The sequence below is a fragment of the Neoarius graeffei genome, chromosome 4 (genome assembly GCF_027579695.1).
Source record: "Neoarius graeffei isolate fNeoGra1 chromosome 4, fNeoGra1.pri, whole genome shotgun sequence".
In the NCBI taxonomy this organism is placed as follows: Eukaryota; Metazoa; Chordata; class Actinopteri; order Siluriformes; family Ariidae; genus Neoarius; species Neoarius graeffei.
Window position 1 is genome coordinate 112,223,623 of NC_083572.1, and position 23,067 is coordinate 112,246,689.

General features: G+C 40.4%; 1 protein-coding gene across 1 annotated transcript in view; it reads right to left on the reverse strand.

Moving 5' to 3' along the window:
* Positions 1–23,067, reverse strand: part of eif4bb (eukaryotic translation initiation factor 4Bb) — a 67,374-nt gene that overhangs the window by 35,941 nt on the left and 8,366 nt on the right. The window contains exons 2-3 of the mRNA XM_060920206.1: positions 7,834–7,974; positions 6,437–6,642 (exon numbers count right to left, since the gene is read on the reverse strand). Coding sequence (XP_060776189.1) covers positions 6,437–6,642; positions 7,834–7,974 — 347 coding nt within the window. The remainder of the gene's footprint in view (positions 1–6,436; positions 6,643–7,833; positions 7,975–23,067) is intronic.

The following is a 23,067-nucleotide window of genomic DNA, read 5'->3' on the forward strand; positions in this document are numbered from 1 at the left end:
AAAAATATATATTTTTATTCCCATTTATGCAGCATACAAGAGTCAAGGATGGAGATATTATCTACTCAGAAATTTATTTAAAAATAAAGGCTCTGCATATCTCCTTCAACAAGAGTGCTCTGAGAGCACAATATCCCCTGCTGGTAACCGGACCATAACTCTGGTAAAATGCAACTGAATTGAACAAAATTACAATATATGTGTATTACCGACATATAACAAAGAATCCTGTCAAGTTTCGTGAAATTCCAGGGCTTGACATTAAGCCCTGCCTGATTGCCCAGGGCAAGTGAAACTTGTCCCTGACACGCCTGACTGGGCAAGCTGGAATGAGCATATATTACGAACTAGCACCACAAAAATTAGACTTTTTGATCTTTTATTTCAGTTCCTAAACGCATCCCTCACTACGTATCCGCCATTATGTCTTGGCTGTTTTCCTAGTCTCAGTTTCATTTACTGCTTTGCGGGTTATTTTATAGTATACCCCCGCTGGTGTAGTATGGGACACGTGCTGTTTACAGACCCCTTGTGCATGACGTCACACATCACGCGGTGATTACAGCTGGGGTCAGACAGACACCGTCTTTCATGCAAGCAGCTTAATGTCTTCATCATGGTTAATTTTTGTGCCGTTTTTGTTTGTTCAAACAGATAAATAGATAAAAGGCGTTACCGTCTCCCCGCTATCAAGAAAAATGTTAAACAGAAGCAAATGCTTCAAGAACAACGAGGAAATGAGCGGTTAAAGAATACGGAGAGGAGCTCAGCCTGAAAACTCCAGAGAAATTCATGATTGTATTTAAAACGTATTTTACAAAAACAAAGTTGGAAGTGAGGATGGAAGAGTTTGCTTAAGAATCTGGGGTTTGATTTTCTTACAGGCGAAGCCGCTTCCTTTTTCGACACAGAAAACCCAGATTGGGTTCAAACAACTCCGGCAAGGAGCGACACGAGTAATAAATCCTGAAAGAACAGAACAGATTAAGAGCAGCGAGAGCTGGAGCTTTGTTTCTGTTATCAGAGGAACACAGTCCTGTGCAAAATATTTATATCAGTTTTTTTTTTTTAAATATCATTCATCTCTAGGTTTATTTAAAAAAAAAAAAAAAACTGCACTGCGTCATGACAGACTGGCTGCACTGATTCAGGTTGCTACGTCTGTATAAAAAACACCCACAACCTACAAACTAAACAATTATTTTAAACTCAAACATTATCCTGTCTGTCATGACGCAGTACATTTTTTTTTTAGCCTAGAGGTGGATGATGCCCCCCCAAAATTTTTTTATACACATACACACATTTTATATATATATATATATATATATATATATATATATATATATATATATATATATATATACACACACACACACAATATATATATATATATATATATATATATATATATATATATATATATATATATATATATACACACACACACACAATATATATATATCTCATCTCATTATCTCTAGCCGCTTTATCCTTCTACAGGGTCGCAGGCAAGCTGGAGCCTATCCCAGCTGACTACGGGCGAAAGGCGGGGTACACCCTGGACAAGTCGCCAGGTCATCACAGGGCTGACACATAGACAACCATTCACACTCACACCTACGGTCAATTTAGAGTCACCACTTAACCTAACCTGCATGTCTTTGGACTGTGGGGGAAACCGGAGCACCCGGAGGAAACCCACGCGGACACGGGGAGAACATGCAAACTCCACACAGAAAGGCCCTCGCCAGCCCCGGGGCTCGAACCCAGGACCTTCTTGCTGTGAGGCGACAGCGCTATATATATATATATATATATATATATATATATATATATATACACACACACACACAATATTTTATATATGAGTGATTCCACTTATGGGTACTGAAATGGGGACATGAACTTATTCACCTAAAACCATTTCTTTTTTTACCATCAGGTCACAAAACATGTAATCTTTAATGAATGATATGTTAAAAGATAACTTTAATTTTCTGAGATGTAATAAAAACATATTTATATGCCAAAGTCAAGCCTATGAGTTCCAAAATGATGTCTGTTCCATTACTTCTGTTACGATTGTCCATCTCGCGTCTGTTACAAATTAATTACAATCTAGCTCTATACCATGTTAATCTTATTGAAAGAATGTGTATGTTTATTCTACTACACATGTTTATTAATTATATTTGCTAAAACATCACCTTCCTATGTTTCAAAAAGTAATTCTACATTGTTAAAATTGAGAATATATATGTCCACAACACTTCTGTTACGTTCTGACTTTGGCATATAAATATGTTTTTATTACATCTCAGAAAATTAAAGTTATCTTTTAACATATCATTCATTAAAGATTACATGTTTTGTGACCTGATGGTAAAAAAAAGAAATGGTTTTAGGTGAATTTTTAAAAATAAGTTCATGTCCCCATTTCAGTACCCATAAGCGTGGAATCACTCATATATATATATATATATATATATATATATATATATATATATATATATATACACACACACACACACACATACACACACAAACCCAGCACTGTTCAAAAGTCTTGGCACCCTACTGTTTTCTTCATACAAACTTTGTTATAGATTTCTATTTTATGATTCCTACGTTATCGAGTAATGAACCTACAGTCTGAGAGAGTTCTACACAAACACACTGAACTTTACAACAGCTGCATGCAGGTGAAACGGAAATAAATCGACTAAGGCAGGAAAAACTATTTTGGATAAAATTGTTATTGTCTGTTACAATTAAAAAGTAATCAATAACCAAACTTCAACTCAATGTGTGATCTTCATTTTATGTTGCAATTCACAACTATTCTATGGCTTTCCTAACAAAAAAAAAAAAAAAAAAACCCTCACAAAATGGGGGGCAAGTGGAAATTAACCCCCACTTCCCCCCCAGGGCAAGTGGGTTTAAAAGTTAATGTTGAGCCCAAATTCCTCCAAAAATTGTGAGAGGAGTTGATTTCAGAAGGTGAGTACCCTTCCCAGGACAGATGGACATCGCCATGACATCATCCCCTTTGGGTCTTTTGGCCAGCGGGGGATAACAAAAATTGTGAGGGAAGTTGATTTCAGAAAGCAAGCACAACTTAATGAAATTGCCAAAGTAAAAGTTTAACAATCAAGGGCTGTAACTCTGGTAAAATTTGCCTGAATTAAGTGAAATCGCAATATGCATATAACTGTCATATAACAAAGCGTTTTGCCAAGCTTCGAGAAATTCATCCAAAGCTTGTGAGAGGAGTTGATGTCAGAAGGCAAGCACACCTTCATGAAATTGTGAAAGTACAAGGTTGTTAATCAAGGGCCACAACTCTGGTAAAATACAACCGAATTGAAAACAACAACATGCATATTACTGATGTATAACAATGCCTTTTGCCAAGTTTGGTGAAATTCCTTCACAAATTGTGAGAAGTTGATTTCAGAAGGAAAACACACTCTCATGAAATTGTCAAAGCACAATTTTGTTAATCAAGGGCTGTAACTCTCGTAAAATGCAACCAAACTGAACAAAAGTACAATATAATGTATTACCAACATATAACCAGGCATGCCACTGGGGATATCTAAAAAAAAAAGTGAATGTCAAGCCAGGGGGTGTGGGGGCAGGGGCAATGCCCTACTGGGGGGTCTGGGGGCCAGAAGCCAGGACCTTTTCACAGAATTCATAGCACATATCGTCGCTGTCAGTTCAAAACCTGCTATGAGACAATTTAGGTCAAATTGGGTTCTCTTTTGCAATTTACACTAATATAATGCTGCAATTAGCTATTTTGATGGATATTTAACTGACCAAGCTAATAATAGAACAAGTAAACTTTTACTGGCTTCTCAGCTTGTTATTTCAGAGTTTTATTCAGTTTTTTACATCTCCTGTAAAAAAGGAAAAATGTCACATAGCAGGTTTTGACCTGACAGTGACGATATTTTAAAATTTGAGAAACTTTCAAATTACAAGAACATAATTTTTCACGCTTTCAAGAAATCTCATGACCACTGAGGGGTATTTCATCTGACTGGCTCCACTCCTCTGACTCGTGGAGGGCTACTAAAACTTATTAAAAATGGTAATGATGTTTGATAAGTTCATTTTCAGTAAATATTACTGAAACAGGATAGCATTTTTCAAAATTAGTTAATACAAAAACAATGTACATTATTTCATAGCTCATAACTTTATTATACTGCTGAAAAATTACACATCCTAAGTTGGCAGCATGCTTTTTCTTTTTCTTGGGTGGAACAATCTTTCAAAGTTTTCCCCAGTCCATGAATCAGCTTGTAAGTTGCACTACTTCTTGCCATGTGAAGTGCATCCAAGGCTTGTTTTTTTTTAAATCTTTAGCTACTTCTTTACACAAGGCTACAGGATCTTCTACATCACTCATGGCCAGAGCTTTCTCCGCAGCAAAAGCAAAAATTAAAGCCTGAAAAAAAAAAGTTTTAAAAGTTAAAATCACAGTACATATCTGCTAATATCAACATGTACAATATTTAAATTCGAGAAGCATTAAACCACAACATTAACAGTTTCATGCAAAAGCATATCAGCCTATTAGATTCACTAACTGTTCTGTTGTGTATTACGAAGACTCACATGTACACTAAACTACATTTGATTAGTCAAACTTAGCCTGCAGTAGATCTAAATATTAAATAAGTTTTATCTGCATAAAATTACTTTAGTGAGGTATTTTCATTATTTTGCAATTGTAAGTAACTCAAAACTAGATCTAAATGTCAAATCAGTAGCATTTCATTCTAAATTTGAAACTTTCCTCTATAGTTAGGATATATTATATTCTTTGCATTGTTTGACAGTTAAGAGGAAAGTGCCAAAAACTTCGGCAAAAAGTGGTTTCTTACCTCAATGTGTGCTTTCCTGTCCACAAACGGTGTCAGACGCTGAGACGGTGTAGCTGCAGGCTTTCCCGAGGCCTGTAAGTAAACAGGGCTAATGCCGCATGTCAAATCTTGTTTTTGTGCATCTTCCCGGCGATGAGTGAAAAAGTTACTCGGCAGTTGATGATTTGGCCGCTTTTTAAACAGTTTCCGTGTGTGTGCTTTTGTTCTGATACGGTCGACCAGGGCAACGCAACGCAACCACGATCAGCATAGTCAGTCTCTGCATCACACAAGACGCACCTGCATTTACCAGCAATGTCAACTTTCCGGTAATATTCGCCCGCAGTGGTGTCCATTTCTTTATCGTTATAAATGACTTAACGGTTTTGAACACCATTCCCAATTCCATTTCACTCTGCACCCACTATCAAATTCCCTCGCTCAGTTTTCTTCTTTTCAATCAATAATTTTTGCCATTGTTCAAAACATTCGCTTTCTAACTTCGAAATGCGGTTACCACGTTGTAAACAAGCAGAATATATTCACGTTGCCGATTGGCTACATTACTAACGCTTGACACATTTTCTTCCAATCACGAACCTCGTTACACACGCATAATCGGAGTCAAGGTCAGCCCGTAAAACACGGAATGGGACATGGAATCGGATGCAAAATAGCAAATGTTACGTTTGCACATTTACCGCAAGTCAACACCTCTCTCGATTTTTGAGTATTTTGGCATTTCACAAAATTTTCAAAATTTTATTCAAATCCACAAAGTTTCGCGGATCCGCGACCAAATGGCATGCCAGTATAACAAAGAATCCTGCCAAGTTTCATGAAATTCCTCCAAAAATTGAGAGGAGTCGATTTCAGAAGGTGAGTACCGTTCCCGGGACAGACGGACGGACATCATCACGACATAATACCCCTTCAGGCCTTTCACCCAGCGGGGGATAAAAACGCAACCTCACAGAAACTTCAAAGCATAACTTTAAAAACGGAACCTCATAGCGGAATCAGACAGAGTAACCTCAGAGCGCAGCCCCAGAGTGTAACCTACAGCTGAGAACGGTACACTGTATGTTACTCAAGTGTTCATACGCCCATACAGCTCAAGCCACACGTGAACTGTGGTACTACGATATGCCCATTATTTTCAAAATTTGTTTATTGCACTGCGGACTACACGCACGTCGTGCATTCAGATCCAGAGAACATCTCTGGAGCCCCTTAGCGCTCTGCACGCAAATACGAGTTGGAGAAGAGACGGAAAACTAAAAGAAATCTTCTCTCAGCTCCAAAGTCACAATGGCGAACACTAGTGAGACAGACAGAAGCAACTCTGAAGAGGCACCATCGCCTTCCAAATCCGCTGTGCGGGAACGTTTTGGAGTCAGCGTTCGGTACGATGATGAGAGGAATAAAACCGTAAACAAACAAAACACAGTCTGGAAGCATTGCTCTAAAGAGAAAGAATGAATCAACGAGTGACCGTTTTCACTGCGTGTGGCTGAGAACATCACGAACGTGTATTTCATTCACACTCGTCTCACCGCGAGGCCTCTGAAGAACTGTTTGATGGACTCCTCGGTGACATCATAGGGCAGATTTCCAAGGAAGGCGGTGTAGGGTGGGCTGCGGGGCAGACGTGACCGGTCAACATTCGGCTCCCGGGCCGCACGAGGAGCCGTGGGCAGGATGGAGCGATCGATGGGTGGAGCACGATACGAATCTTCAGGGGTGTGCCAGGAAGTAGACACTGCAGAGAGAGACACAGAGGTAGGTAGATGAGTGAGTGAGTGAGTGAGTGAGTGAGTGAGTGAGTGAGAGAGAGAGAGAGAGAGAGAGAGAGGAGTTCAAGCCTGTTAAAAGGTCAAAACACAAAGGATAACAGAGAGAATCTCAGCAACAAGTCAGATGTTGTCGATAAAAGGAACAAGACAAGAAATTAAAAAGAATTTATTCAATAGGCTGAGAAAAAGTATTCTGAAAATAAAAAAAATTTAATTTAATATTAAACAATGGCACTTTACACATTTTTATCCAACTCTTTTAGTCCTGAATAAATATTTTCCAGATAAACAACCTTCATAAGTGTATGAAAAAAAATCCACTGTGAAACACTGTAGGTTACCCTTTTAAAGTGTATATTCCAGACCAATTTCGTGTTTTTTTTTATATGAAAGTATGTCCCTTTACACGCTCATCCAGAAGGGTAATTTTGCACAAGGCCATCTGTCTACAGCAGAAAAAAATAAAATAACAAAACGCGTCTGGAAAAATCCCAAGGGAGTCTGGAGCCAGATTCGTGACGTCACCTGCGGAAGCGTCAGCAGGCTGCGAGAGCTTTGCACGGTTTCAGTGCACAGCCTGTGTAGACCAAGCGCTCCCATTTCTCTCTCATTGTCCGGTCTTTTGTGAAACGATGAGTTTTAATCCCATCAAGACTGGTGTTGCTACACCCTCCTACGATACATCTGTTAACCATTTTAATAATTACGCGATAACGTTGAAGAAATTTGCAGAAAACCACCAGGTCGTTTTCTCATAAACAAACCAGCGCTGACGTAGGATTCAGAGGGAGGCGTCCCGCACGCGACGTCACGAAAATCAATGTTTGCCGGGAAATCCAAACGCCAAGTTTGTTCAGAGGCGGACCAATTCGCCTCAAACGGCTCGATTTCAACTGAATTTTTCTGGTATTGCACAAAATGTGACAGATATTTGACCAGAGTTTAATATAAAACAGGAGAATTACATTGATCTCGCTCCTGAATTTACCCGTGGTATGCACTTTAATATTGATGGACATGATTTTGCTAGTTTTTCAGTCAAATCGCCATAGCAACAGGTCTAAAACCGTATGAGCTACGCCTACACTCTACATGTTCGCGCCTGTGCTGAAGTAAAGACTGAACAACACTTCACTCCTCGTTTAACTCCGGCTCACCTTCTCCATCCAGGTCTTCGGTCTCATCAGCCCAACTGGTGGCCTTTGCGGCGGGATAAACAGGTGGTCCGGAACCACTGCTGTCCTCCGCCAGGAAGTCCGTCAGGGTTAAAGTCTTCCCCTTCTTCTTATTCTTCTTAGCTACAGAAAGCAAAAGGAAAATAATTCACCAAAGATAATCACTTAAGTAGAAATAAAGCCCTGGAATATTTTATTTAGTATCACAGCATTGTTGAGTTCTGGGCTCTGACTGGTCAGGTGGTGTTGATTAATTCTCTATGAGAGCAGCTCTGACAGTAGTGCAGGGTTATATTAATGTAATTGCTGGCTGAGGTGGAAGAGGAATAACACACTTCAGGACGTGCTGTTACAGGAAAACGATTCACTTCAAAGGAATAACACTAACTGCACTTATCACTGATTATTTTATTATAACAGCAAGACGCAGAGCAGTTTCCTCTTTATGGAAATGTCAGTATGTTGAGATGACGAAAGGGAGACTCACTCTCAACCATGTGCACTTAAACACAAGTCAGTGTGTGAACAGAAATAAGGCGCCTGATATCTCCTCTACGGGGGGGACTTTCCCTGCAGGTTCTTCTTTTTTTTTTTTGCATAAGCAGGGTGTCTACAGGTTTGTCCAAGTTAAATTTAAGACTTTTTCATACCATGTTCCAAAAAAAATTAAGACCAAATCTAAAGTCACGCAAAAACGTACTCTCTTGGGGAAAAAAAAAAAAAAAAGTGTTTTCACTACTGTGCATGCATATAACGCATCTCGCTGAATATCGCGGTAATCACATTATCAAATGCAATAGATGTGGCCAGCGCTCGAAACTAACGGTGTCCCGACGTCCCGGGGACCATAAAAAATGTCATCGGGACACAAAATTATCATATCTGGGACAATCCCGGGACAATGGAAAAAAATAGATCTAGAAAAAAAAGTTCTACATTAATATTATTTACAAAGCCGTAACACATACGTAGACATTCACCTAATTTGTCAATTTTAATTTTAAAACGTTAACAGCGAAAAATACATAGTAGCTCCACTTTCGATGCACCTGCATCCGTAGGCTACAGAGCAGCGCATTCTGTTCTAGAATCTTCGGCCGGAGTCCGCGTTATATGGACTTGGAATGGAATTGCTAGCGCACACGCTGCGCCAACTCTTGCCAGAACAAAAATGCTGAAGTGGTTGAAGCGGACCGACCGCGGGGAAGAAACTGAAAGCCCAGACATAACGTCTCCGGGACCTTCAGGATCCAAAGTGTCATCGCCTGGTCTGCAGGCAACGCTAGCAACTGAATGAACTGAATGAACACTGTTAGACACGTTATAAAATACAACAGGAATGATGTGGATGATATTGACGGAAGATACCGTTCAACAGAATAAGTGAGTTTTCTTGGTGTCTTTCTAGTTCAGAAAGTTTAGTCAGTCAGCAGCACAACTAGGCTCGGACCTGGCACTATGCTGATGGTGCTAACATTCGCACCCACGTTTCGGCAGCGAAAGTTCATAAAATGGATAACGGAAAGTTCATAAAAATGGATAACGGTAATGGATAACGGAAAGTTCATAAAAATGGATAACGGTAATGGATAACGGAAAGTTCATAAAAATGGATAACGGTAATGGATAACGGAAAGTTCATAAAAATGGATAACGGAAAGTTCATAAACACGGATAACGGTAATGGATAACGGAAAGTTCATAAAAATGGATAACGGTAATGGTGAAAATTATAAGTTGGCCTTACAAGTGCCAACAGATATTCAAGGTATAAGTAGATGAAATGAACATAAAAGGGGTCTTATTTTCAACTAAAGTGTACTGCAGATGTAGTGAGTTGAAACATTTTCTGAATGAGCTAGTTGGCCCCTTTAAATAAACGGGTATCTATTCATACAGTGAGATCGCCAAAGTTTAATAAACTGAAAATGCAATAACTGTAATTTTGAAGTAGATGATGTATAGGACATGTGTCGCTTGTGTCTTGTGACTTATTGTAAAAATGATATAAAGGGTTCAAAATCGCATAGTTACAAATATAATAGTAACTTCATATGATAATATTAACCACTGGTTATTTCAGAGAGGAAAAAAAATGGGGACACTATTGCTTCCATTCGGGACAATACAACACAGAATTCGGGACCACTGGGGGACACAAAGAAAAAAAGTTAATTTCGAGCCCTGGATGTGGCCACATTATCGCCCATTTAAACACGTGTTTTTGTTGTTGTTTACATCTACATCTGCCAAAGCTCTGTTGCGATGTGGAATTTTCTGAAAGGTGTACAGAAACCGCCAGAGACGGGGACAAAGTGACCTTGGTCTGAAGAGGAGAAAAAGGCCACCGATAAAGCGTACGAGAAGGAGAAACGACAAAGGACTTCTAAGCAAGCGTGGGAGCAGGGTAGGCCTGGGCTGCAATACGATTTTTATGGAATAATTAATTTTTTTTCAAGCCGATTCCTCGTCAATATGAAGCTCCTAATGCTTTCTCTCTCATAAATGGTTAAATACAGAAAGCATGTTGGGCATATTTCGGGTGCTATAGTCATGATAGTCAGTATATTTGTTTTCAATACTCATACACCAAGTTGCCAAGTTTTCCAATATATTATTATTTGTTGATATTATATTATGGTGCTCTGTGTTGTTCTCATTTATGTGTTTAACAACAGTATCAGAATACTCAGGTCTTGAAATAAATGCACATTAGTCGTGAACAATGGTAACGACTCTCTTTTGCGTTATTTTTGACAGAAGTAAAATTCATACATGAACAAATTCTGGCGAGTTGATTTTCTGGTTGGCGAGTTACTCTGGAAGGGAACTAGTCCGGCTGGCTGCTGAAAAAAATATATGAATTTCTCGGCCTGTAAAGGATCAAGAACAGAGGCGATGATTGATTTCTTCGTCTGTTATGGAAATGACAGAGGTTAGCGGTGTATCGTATCGCGTCAACGTCCACACACTGACTCACTCTGTTTTCTAAATCTTCACCATTTAGTTCACTCATGTGACGCAAATCACTGATGTCATTTATATCTCACCATAAGGAAGCACATGGCTCAGTGTGTCTGTAAACAGGCAAATGACAGATGTAATTACAGAAAGTGTGTTTATTTACAAACAGGCAGGCAAACTGGACAAAAATGTAAGACAAAAAGGTAGGGTCATGAAATGGGCAACGGTCACAAACAGAACGGTGGAGGCATAGATGAAAGGCAGAGTCCAAATACACAAAAAGTCAAAACCAGAACGGCAATACACAGATATAAAGGATTGGTAATGTGAGACACTTGGTACAGCACACACACTTCAAGTCTGTGTGTTTAGAGTGCGCTTATAAGCGCACGCTGTGATTGCACTCTAACCCGGAACAGGCGCATGGTACTGTAGTCCTAATGTTACTGCACGCTCCAAGCGCCAATGTGTGGATGTGACACGGTGAATTTTATTTTTGAAGACTCCGACTCATCGCCATTAAAGGCAGGGACACAAGCTTAGTTTGTTATATGTGAAAGCTCATAGTAAGAGAGTTTGTTGTAGCGCGGTTACAGTGTACGCGATATAAATATTAGCATTTTACACTTATAAAGATCATTGAATCAGCTGCTTCCAAGCAGTGGTTGTAATTGTATTTTGTTTTTTTAATGTCACTGGTGATAGTTTAACTTAATTTAATGTCAATAACATGATAAATGTATCAAATTTACGCCCAGCACTAAAGATTACCAACATGAAGGTCACTGTTTGGGAATCAGACCAGAAATAAAAAGGTTTTATCAAAAGTGTTTATGTCCTTTTTTATCGTGTCAGTCTTCCTCGACCTCAGAACACCTATAGGTTTCCGTTCACACCAGGGCTGGGTAATATGATCATGTAAGATCAATATATCGCCATAAATTGTCACAATACACTTTTTCTAAGATATAATCTCCTACGTGAACAGAGCTCAATACGACCTTCCTGCACTCACTGTTCCTTTATTAATCATGTTTAAGACTGAAACGGAAACAATTCAACTGTGTTTAAAATGAAAAGCTGTGTGAACTCACTCCTGCACGCTGTGCTGTTACGTTCACATTAATGCTGACACCAAACCTCACTTTATACACACACAGATTACATACAGCATGTCTGGTTTAGGATAAACAGCTCATTCAGAATCCATGCTCAGAATGAAGATATACAGACTGTGAGCAAATCTTCGCATATCGAACAGACCCTCCAGGATTTCGCGATGTTGCGATTTGCAACTTCAACCAATCCCCGTGAATTCAGGGTGGTGTTGCAATTATATCCAATCACCGCAACTTTCCCGCAAATTTGACCAATCGTTGGCGTCGTCTTGAGGTGACGTCGATAAACTACCTTCCGCCTTACTTCCAGTGTTGCCAGATTGGGTGGCTTCCCGCCCAGTTGGGCGGTTTCAAGTGCATTTTGGTGGGTTTTGAACATATTTTGGGCTGGAAAACGTCAGCAGTATCTGGCAACACTGCATGTGCGAGTCAGTGTTTATATAGGCTTAAATTCTGTTACTGAAAGTGTGTTATGTTTACAGTGAAGGACTGTGTGCACTTTACATTATTCTTTTACTTAATACATGAAATTAATGGATGCCAACGTTTTTGCCAAAATGGTATTTTATTTTCCATTGTTTAGGCAGCTTCAGCATTATACTGTGAGATTCTGCTCAAATTGTTTTTTTTCTTCTATGAAGCCTGAGCCATTTATTTTATTAGTTTATAATTATTGTTTAATTTAGTCTTCAGGAGAGACTGCCTGCACACAGTACTAGTATTAATAGTTTTTTTTCTTACATGAAAGCTGAGGCATTTATATTATATTTTAAGGTAACTTCATGTTGTGCTGTGAGGTTCTCTGCACTTTAACTTTTGAACCAACAGGTGCATTTGGATCAGTAAAGCCTATTTTTCTGCATTTTTGTAGTCCTGGTAATCTTTTATATTGGTAAAGTTGTTTATAGGACCATTTCTCAGTGTCTTTGTTTTTTTATCAATAGTTTTTCAGTAATAACTTAATATTTAACATATCACTCAATTTTAATCACAAAAAGAGAAAATCGTAACAATTTCTCGCAACTTTCACTTCCTCCCACAATGTAATCGCAACAAAAACCTAAAAAACACCGCAACTTTCAGCGCAATTTATTAGAAGACCCCCTGCAACATCAGACATTTTAGCCCGCAACAATCACAAAAAAGGCCCGCGGAATCCTGGGGGGACTGATAGAAGTTATTTGACAGAAAAACGCACGCTGTGAATGCTCTAATGCAGAAGCAGGGCAGGTTCTGGCAGTGAAAGTCATTAGACATGGTCATTATTGCTCTTAAATGGACTAAAGGACATGTTCATACTTTTACTCGATAGTGACAGTGGTTTACGCAAACATTTTAATTCAGATGATTGATAAATTCTTGGTAGGCTTTCATAATGAAACTGGGTAAACTAATAAGGCATGTGGACGGAGGGAGATTGAGACAGAGAGATCATGTGACTGGGCAGTAAATGTTCATTCTCACGCCCTGGACACTACTCCTGTGAGGAACAGTGTAGTATTCTTCATTTGCAAATGACATCATAGCTAATTTTGCATGAGGCTTTGAACCAGAAGTGGGCTATGTTGGAGGATACACACACGTGCAGCAGTAAAAGACCTCGGAGTGATTACTGACCCCAGTCTTTCATTCGAAACTCACATTGATAACATTACCCGGACAGCTTTCTTTCATCTCAGAAATATTGCTAAGATAAGAAATTTAATGTCGCTACATGACGCGGAAAAACTAGTTCATGCTTTCGTTCCCTCCAGGTTGGATTATTGTAATGCCTTACTGTCTGGATGTTCCAATAAGTGCATAAACAAACTCCAGTTAGTTCAAAATGCAGCAGCAAGAGTCCTTACTAGAACTAGAAAATATGACCACATCACCCCTGTCTTATCCACACTGCATTGGCTCCCAATCAAATTTCGTATCGTAGGTCACGTTAACCGACAATTGTCCGTCACTGACGGATTTTTTTTAGCTATGACGGAAAAATCTGAAGGCCGTCGGTCATTTTGACGGATGTTTACCGTTACCATTACCAATAACAATAATAGCCTAATAATAACAACAATAATAAAGCATAATGAAACACAATTGAAATGATTGGCAAGTTGTGGCAGAGTTTTCTTACATACAGTATACATATGCCGCTTTTCCACTACAAACGCGGCTGAGTCGGGCTGAGCCGTGCCGTGCTGAGTTGGGCTGAGCGGGGCTGTTGGAGTTGCATTTCAACTACAACCGAGCTGAACCGTGCTGGCTGGAAGTGGGTGGACACATTGGGTGGAGTTAGCGAAAGTGGGTGGCCGTCACGTGATGTCGTTAAGCAGCGCAAACAGTGACATCAGTGAGCTTTTAAGCGGTAGTCTCACGACCCGACAACGCGGACAGATACTGGCAAGAGCGTATAGATGAGGCGAGGCGCATAAGGCTTCAGAAATTCTCGTAATTCGTAATTCTTCTCCTTCCGGGTTTGCGGTGTTTACAGATCCCAGCGTGCTCGCGGGGCGTGTGTGGGCATGTGAGGACACTCCTCCTCACCAATCAGTGCACAGGGGAGTGTCTGCTCACGCCCCCAGCCTCACTCGGCTTGCTTTGGCTCGCTTCAGCCCCACTCCAAAACGGTGCGAGTTTTAGGGGCTAAGCAGGGCTGAAGCGAGCTGAGTCGTGCTGGTTTTTGGTAGTCGAAACGCGAGCCGTGTCGGGCTGAAGTGAGCTGAAGCAAGCTGAAGTGAGCTGAAAAAGGGTAGTGGAAAAGGGCCAATAGTCTTCATTGCCGTCACTTTCAGTCTGAGCCGACGTTGCGGCGTCTTGATGTTCGGTGCATAGGCTGTTCATGTATACACTGTAGCCACTGCGCAAGGCTGTTCCCCCCATCGCGCTCCTGACCGCGCTCTCACTTTTCTAACCACTAGCACAGTGAGCTGTATTAATGTTTCCCTTCTCTGCAGAAGACACGTCATTTTTGCTATTAAAAAAAGAGATGCATTGGGATGTTTGTGTCGTTTCCCTGCCTGTACGTCTTAATGCAATAGCGCTCATTTAGGCTAGTTGTTTTCTTGTTTTTAAAATGAAACAAATGCCGATTTATTGTATTCTTCCCCAGTAAGCTTAGGAACATCACTGCTCGAATATCTGCTAAACTATCATTTTAATGAGAGCATGGGTAGACAAACTAACATTTAAACATAACTTCGTTTTATTTAAGACCTTCCGTGTCAGCCCACTACGGGTCACCGCGGGGTGCAGCTGCACCACTGGTGCAGAAAGACGGCATGCTGCAGGATTTCCTCCCTATGAAGAGAGGACTAGCAGGGTCGGGAAATCCAACTTTCAGAGGCTCTTGCCGGCTTCTGATCACTTCCCTGGGAGAAATGTTTCCCGACTTCAGAACTTTGGCTGAAGTGGCGCTGGTTATTCCAGTCTCCAGTGTCGCAGCAGAGCGCAGGTTCAGCCTTCAGAATAAAATTAAAACGTCAATGAGAAGTCGTCTGTCCGAGGCAAAGACGCAAAATTTAATGACAATTGCCTCGGCAGCAGTCTCCATTGACGACTTTGATTATGCACAAGCGAGCTCCCAATTTAAATCCATGCGGGCCAGAAGGAAGGTTTGAGCTCACGCAAACAGGTCAAATTAGACTGTCATTTAAACCGTTGTAGTTCATATTTTAACTGCAATTGTCTCGCTACGTTGTAAAACAACATTGTTCATATGCCCGTTAAGGCTCAACAGCCGCAATGTTTTTAGCGGAGGGAAAATGGGTTCACAAGTGATCGAACGTCAGAATCTCTGTTCATCTTTTTGCATCATAAATACATAAATAAATGATTAAATAATACAAGCTTGTTCTGTGAATTAATTTTTAAATGAAAATGAGTCCATGAAAACACAAGTTATTAAATATATAGCATTTATAGCCTATATACATGGTCATTTAAAAGTTAAAATAAAATGACAGATAATAATGGACAATGACGGAATTTTTACGACCCTGTCCGTCAAAATGACGGACAATGAAAAAGTCTAACGCAACCGCTGTTTTGTATTGATTATAAAATACTACTATTGACCTTTAAAGCACTGAATGGTCTCGCATCACAGTACCTGAGTGAACTTCTGCTCCTCTATGACCCGCCACGCCTACTTAGATCAAAAGGTGCAGGCTATATGCTGGTACCTCGTATAGTGAAGGCTACATCAGGGGGCGGAGCCTTTTCTTACAAAGCCCCACAGTTATGGAACAGCCTTCCAAGTAGTGTTCGGGAATCAGGCACAGTCTCAGTGTTTAAGTCTAGGCTGAAAACATATCTGTTCAGTCAAGTCTTGTGTTAATGGTGTTTATGAGGTAAAGGTGTAGATCTGGAGGGTCCTCAGACATAGAGTGTTTTGGTAAACTGGGATGTATGGATGCTGTCAGTCCCCACTCGCTTGCTCACTCGAGTTTGTTGACGGTGTAGTGGCTGCTGCTTTATGTCCCGGGGCCCCTCATGCCTGTGTTACCTTCTGGCTCTCCGCTTTTAGTTATGCTGTCATAGTTAGTTGCTGGAGTCCCTGCTTGCACTCGGCGCAAAATGTATACTGTTCCTACTTATTCAGGTGACATTGGGCATACCTAACCACCTGCGTTTTCTCTCTCACCCCCTCCCCCCAAATCTGTCCCTCTGAGTTACATGTTGGTTCTGGGATCGAGATGCTGAACCTCTTCTGCTCTTCGGACCTGCCTGATCCATCCTGGTGCCCTGCGTCTGGTTGGAGTCTCATCGCATCGCTCCTGTGGAGGACGGCCCCATGTGGACAGTTGAAAATCACACCTGGAGGACGCTCTGGACTCTTACAGTAATGCTTTTATGGCTGAGGACTACAATTGACTTGCTAACTTTAGGACTGCAGTTGTCATGAACAGTTTTGCACTCAAGTTTCCATCAGTGAAGAGTTTATAACATCAACGAAACTGTCTTCATGTTAAAACTGTTAATGTTATAGTCATGTTGTCTGTTGTTGCCCAAATGAGGATGGGTTCCCTTTTGAGTCTGGTTCCTCTCGAGGTTTCTTCCTCATGTCGTCTGAGGGAGTTTTTCCTTGCCACCGTCACCACAGGCTTCATCATTGGGGATAGATTAGGGATAAAATTAGCTCATGTTTTAAGTCGTTCAAATTCTGTAAAGCTGCTTTGCGACAATGTCTATTGTTAAAAGCGCGATACAAATAAACTTGACTTGACAAACTCAGATGGCACACATTCACTATAGAAGATATACCCGAGAAGTTGTTACGCTCAAGAATTCCTTTAGTTTCTTCACTATGCAGACTCTTTGTGCTTTAAGTGGATGTGGGCGCAACTCTATTTGAGACAAGGGAACTTATAAGTTCATTAGAAATCCAGCAATTATAAATAACCAAGGAGAAAAAACAAGAGAGTTGTGCATGGAGCATAGACGTTATTGACTGTCCAACATAAACCGGGCTGACCTCAGTGATGAGAAGGGAAAAACCACACGAGTCTGCAGTGAACAGTTTATTAACAGTAAGTGCTACAAATGAGTTATTAATGAAAGATCGCAATATACAAGAAATACTGGATCGTTTAATAGCCTGGTTGTGCAGAAACTTGCCGTGATCATCGAATGTGTGAGCCGACAATCAAAGGCTACTATGATTATTTCGTTTTAAATAGAACTGTATATCATTTTTGATGACGCTGCATTTATTTTGCTTTTTCTGTCCATTAGGGAAACCAGCTGATCTCTTCAATTTTACAGATCCAGACTGGGCTCCAACACAAAATAATCAAAGATGGTACTAAAGCGGTAGCTTGAAATGCTCGGCTTGCAGAGTGCAGAAAGAAACACAAAATTATTGAAGAATCTTCCCAAACGATCACAGAGTCAATCAAACGTATCTTTTGATTGCTTTTCAATCTTTTGAAGCAGTCAAAATGATTGTTTTTAAAATAGATTTGAGAAATGACTACAAGCTTCTAAATGTAACCCCACTTTATCTTCCAGTAGGGCTGTGCGATATATCGAATATACTCGATATATCTCCGAAAATTCTGTGAGAGATACATAAAATTATTATATTGAAACTATCGAGTATTTTATGGTCATCTGCCAACTTGCGTTTGTTTCGTGTTTGTTGCGTTTGTTTAAAACCTTTTCCGGTGGTTTTCTCCCTGTCCCTCAGGCAGTAACGTGAGAGGCTGCCTAAGGGTAAAGAAAACAATAACGTCACACACTCACCAACCAATCCCGGGTGACATCTCGGTGCTGAAAGAAACTTGCGGGAAGATTTCCTAGTTCCGGTTTACAGCGCTGACTCAGTTCGTGCAATCGCTGGTGCTGCATAGGCTACCGTGTAAGCTCTGTCAATTTCAGCGACAAATTAAAAATGGAAGAGGATGAATTGGTTCCTAAAAGAACTAGTAAGGGGTCAGTCATCTGGCATTTTTTTGGATATCGCGAGGAGGATGTGGAACAGCAAATGCCAGTTTGTAAAGTGTGCAAAAAAAACCCTCTCATCACAAAAGGCAGCAGCACTACAAATATGTTCCATCACCTGAAAACTCACCCGGTCCAGTATGAAGAGTCTCTTAAACCTCGAACGACTTGCCCACGAGCTAAACAAACGACCACAGCGGCCTCGTTCTCCAAAGCCACCCCATATGAGAAACCGAGTCAGAGATGGAGAGCTATAACGGATGCAATCACTAACGTCATTGCCGAAGACATGATCTCAAATTAGTATAGTGGAAAAACCAGGCTTCCAAAAATTACTAAACACACTCGATCCCAAATACGAGTTGCCTGGTCGCAGACATTTTACAGAGAAGGCAATACCGGAATTATACACATCTGAGAGGCAAAAACTGGCCCGTCATCTGCAAAATGCGACTATTTCTCCTCAACTACCCAGGGATCGAAACGGGAATTTGGGAGCACTGGTCCATTTGGACAAGTGCCTCTCAGAGGTACTGGTCCGAATGGAGTAGCACCGGTCCGTATTTATAATTACAAATTTCAAGCCGATTTTATATATTTATTCATATAATACAACCATATTATACATGAGTGATCAATTTCAACTGTCTATAAACTTCTTCCTCAGTCATCTCATTATCATCACAATCTTCGAAACCCTCATCCAGATCATCATCATCATCATCTATCGGGTCATACACCACATCATGCTGCGCCTCCTCGCCATCTTCATCTTCCACCTCCTCATTCTGTCTCTCCTGGGGCTCTACATCTCCTGCCACATACTCCCTCTCATCACCTGCAGGCTGCTCTGCCTCGTCATACTTGTTGAGCGATATCCGTTTGTTTTGATAGCTGTCAGAAATGTCAAGCCAAGGACTTTTAAACTTCGCGGGGGTCTAATCTATCTGACCAATAGTGGTTCAAGTTACATTTGTCTTCACGGGCAGCAACGAAAATGAACGGGAAGAAACGAAACTTCGCGCAGCCATGCTGCATGTAGCGGTGTATACTGCGCACATAAACAATATGGCGGCGCCCGCGTCTATGCCAACTTGACAAATGTCTCACAAAATCTATTGAAATTATCGTAAAAAACGGTAAAATAGACCAAGTTCTGCTTAAAATGATAGAAACCGTCGAGGCAGTGAGTAATTTGATATATATAGCGTGGCGAGCCAGTCGCCCACTCGGTCGAGTACATGTTGTCACTAGTCGCCCGTACCCTTTCCAACTCGCATTGGCGAGTGCGCGACCGCCCGTTTCGATCCCTGACTACCGACTTTGGTCCAGTAGAACAATCAGGGCTCGACATTAACGGTTGTCCGCTTGTCCGGGACAAGTGATACTTTATGTCGGACAAGTTCATCGTCTCAGTTACTTGTCCGATCGGACAAGTGCCAAAATACGCCGATATTCGGGTTACATATCAAATTTATCAGTTTATTCACATGATTTCCGAAGCATCTCACTCGACATATTGTTTTGATGAATCGCCAGATGTTTCTATTCGGAAAGAGCGATGTGCGCATGCGCAATATTCCACTTGAGAAACCGGCCAATACCGCTTGGCCAATGGGGTCAGAACACGCAGAACTCAAGGGTTGATAGATGAAGATGAATAGAAACTTCATTTGTATCCATTCATCTGAGAGTCAATAGAGGTGTGGAGTAGGGTTGGGCGGTATTACGGTAAGAAGGTATCCCGAGGTATCCAAAAGTACCAACGGTATCGGTCTCATTACCGTCATTTAAAAAATATATATATAATATCTAAATAAATATGGAGTACATGAGGTCATAATATAAAATAATAAATTGAAGATCATCCCGAATAACTGTGTGATTGTATTTTCACTAATTCTATCAATTTCCTAAAGAAGTTCTCATCGCGTGCAGGGTTGTTTATGTCGTTACCATGGCAACCCTGCATGACATTTGGAGTCTGACAGAAAGCTTCGCAAGAGACTGAGACCGCGGTTGAAAGATGGCAAGTCAAGATAACGAATTAGTGGCAAAAAAAAAAAATACAACATCGGCAGTGTGGCAGTATTTTGGTTTCAAACCAAACGAAAAGGGAGAGCCAGCAAACACAGATGAAGCTGTGTGTAAAGTATGTAAGAAGACGGTCACGGCGCGAGAGGGGAACAAGTTATGTTAGATCAAGACAACGTTTTAAGCAAGGTAAGGCCATTTGATTATTAATTTCCCCGCCATGGCATGACGTGGGCCCATATGATTTTGCCTTGTGCAGCTATCACGCATTTGAATTAGGTTCGCCTCATTTGCGCTGAAGAATATGGTTTATCGCGCAGTCTAAACGGACTTGGGTGTTGGTTGATTCTTTTTCTTTTTTTTTTTTAATTTCCCATGCTTGAAAGGGTATGATCCTGCTCATCGTGTACTTTTTTTTGATGGAGTAGGTGAAATAGTGCTGCAAATGGCGTTTCAACGCAGACATGTGTAAACGACAGTTGAATGCTATTTTCAAGATGAAGGAAGAGTTGCGTGATGCTTTGAAATATCTCTTAATCCATTCATCAATGCACAAAATTCGCTTTGCTGCTTAATCCATACCACAATGCACACAATTCGCTACGCTGCTTTTAAATAGTACATTTGAGGCATAGGCGCAGGTCTGGACAAGGTCCGCCGGTATAGGCGCACGTTACACAGTAGGCCGAAACAAAATATTTTTTTCTCGGTAATACCGTATACCCCGGGAAAACACAGAGACAGTTTAAAGGTATCAAAATTTGGATACCGCCCAACCCTAGTGTGGAGGTTTTCATAACAGGATATATTATCTTGTAATTTGATAACTCTATTTCAGTGTATAATAATCAGTGATTTACAGTATTATCAGTCAGTTTTGTTATCAATTGTTTTTATTTGTAGCATTGTTGTTATTTGCTTCTCTTGTCCAAACTAGTGATATCTCATCAAGTCATAAATTTTATGATAATGTTAGTTTTTGTGATATTTGTTACTGAACTGCAGAGTGCTGATCTGTGTATATATAATGGTTAGTGTTTCTGGATCTCATAGTATAGTTATTTTGTTCTTAAAATTTTATGTTCATAATTTCTACTCTATTGGAATATATTGCTTCTGAACTTCAGCAGAATAATCGGTGAATTATGGTATCAATCAGTCCGTTTTACTATACACCACCGTTCAAAAGTTTGGGGTCACTTTGAAATGTGCTTATTTTTGAAAGAAAAGCACTGTTCTTTTCAATGAAGATCACTTTAAACTAATCAGAAATCCACTCTATACATTGCTAATGTGGTAAATTACTATTCTAGCTGCAAATGTCTGGTTTTTGGTGCAATATCTCCATAGGTGTATAGAGGCCCATTTCCAGCAACTCTCACTCCAGTGTTCTAATGGTACAATGTGTTTGCTCATTGCCTCAGAAGGCTAATGGATGATTAGAAAACCCTTGTACAATCATGTTAGCACAGCTGAAAACAGTTTAGCTCTTTAGAGAAGCTATAAAACTGACCTTCCTTTGAGCAGATTGAGGCTACATCCACACGACAACGGCAACGAGATGTTATTTAAAAATATATCGCGTCCAAATGGGCAACAATCAGTAAAATATCAGGTCCATATGGCAACGCAACGCTTGCTGAAAACGATGCAATACACATGCCACACCTCTAGGGGCGCTGTAAGATGGTCCCTTCGGAGACACCAGAACAATAGAAGTAACGACGCATGCGCATAAACTATTATGTGCGAGACTTCATATTAGCCACAAAGTCAGGAAAATCTGTTCGTAAAATTACATTATAATGACCAAATACAATGAAAAGTATTTTTCCAGTCTCACCTGTGAAAGGTAATCCCATGTGATCTCGTTTGGACAGAAAACGTGTTGGTACAGTTAAACGCAGCTAATCTTTATTCTCCGCTTTGACCTATCCAAAATGGCAGCGAGGATGACGTATGATTCTACGCGGAAGGCGGCGTCTTCAATGGTCCGGAATAAAGTGAATGATACACGTTGATGGAATTAATTTGTTGTTTCTCACCTGTGAAAGGTAATCCCATATGATCTCGTTTGGACGGTAAACCTGTTGGTACAGTTAAACGCAGCTAATCTTTATTCTCCGCTTTGACCTCTCCAATATGGCGGCGAGGATGACGTATGATTCTACGCGGAAGGCGGCGTCTTTAATGGTCCGGAATAAATTGGATTAATTTGCTCCTCTACGCCCTTTTTAAGGAATGTATTGTCGGACTTAAATCAAGAGGTGAGATCGCTCCTTTTTTCCCCTATTTTTGCTGGCGGGATTGCACCATTACACAATAAATATTCACAGTGAAAATATTTTGTAAGCGCGTTTCATGAACCAAGTTATAGGATTTGTTGACAACTCGCATCGCAATGAGATCATTGGCACTACTGGTGTTAAGAATCAGACCATTTCATAAATGAATATTTTGCTGTAGAGCTGCAGTGTTTGTACAATTGCATGTTTTTGCTTCACTATTACTGTCACTATTCTGCTTCTTGCATTACCACTGTGAACTAACACTGAACATAATAATAATAATAATAATAATAATATCCAAGCTCGTGTTTCACTCTCACTAGTGCTCTGTAAGGCTTTTTCCTGGTGATATTCGTTACACTTCTACCCGGCGTGAAGCACTC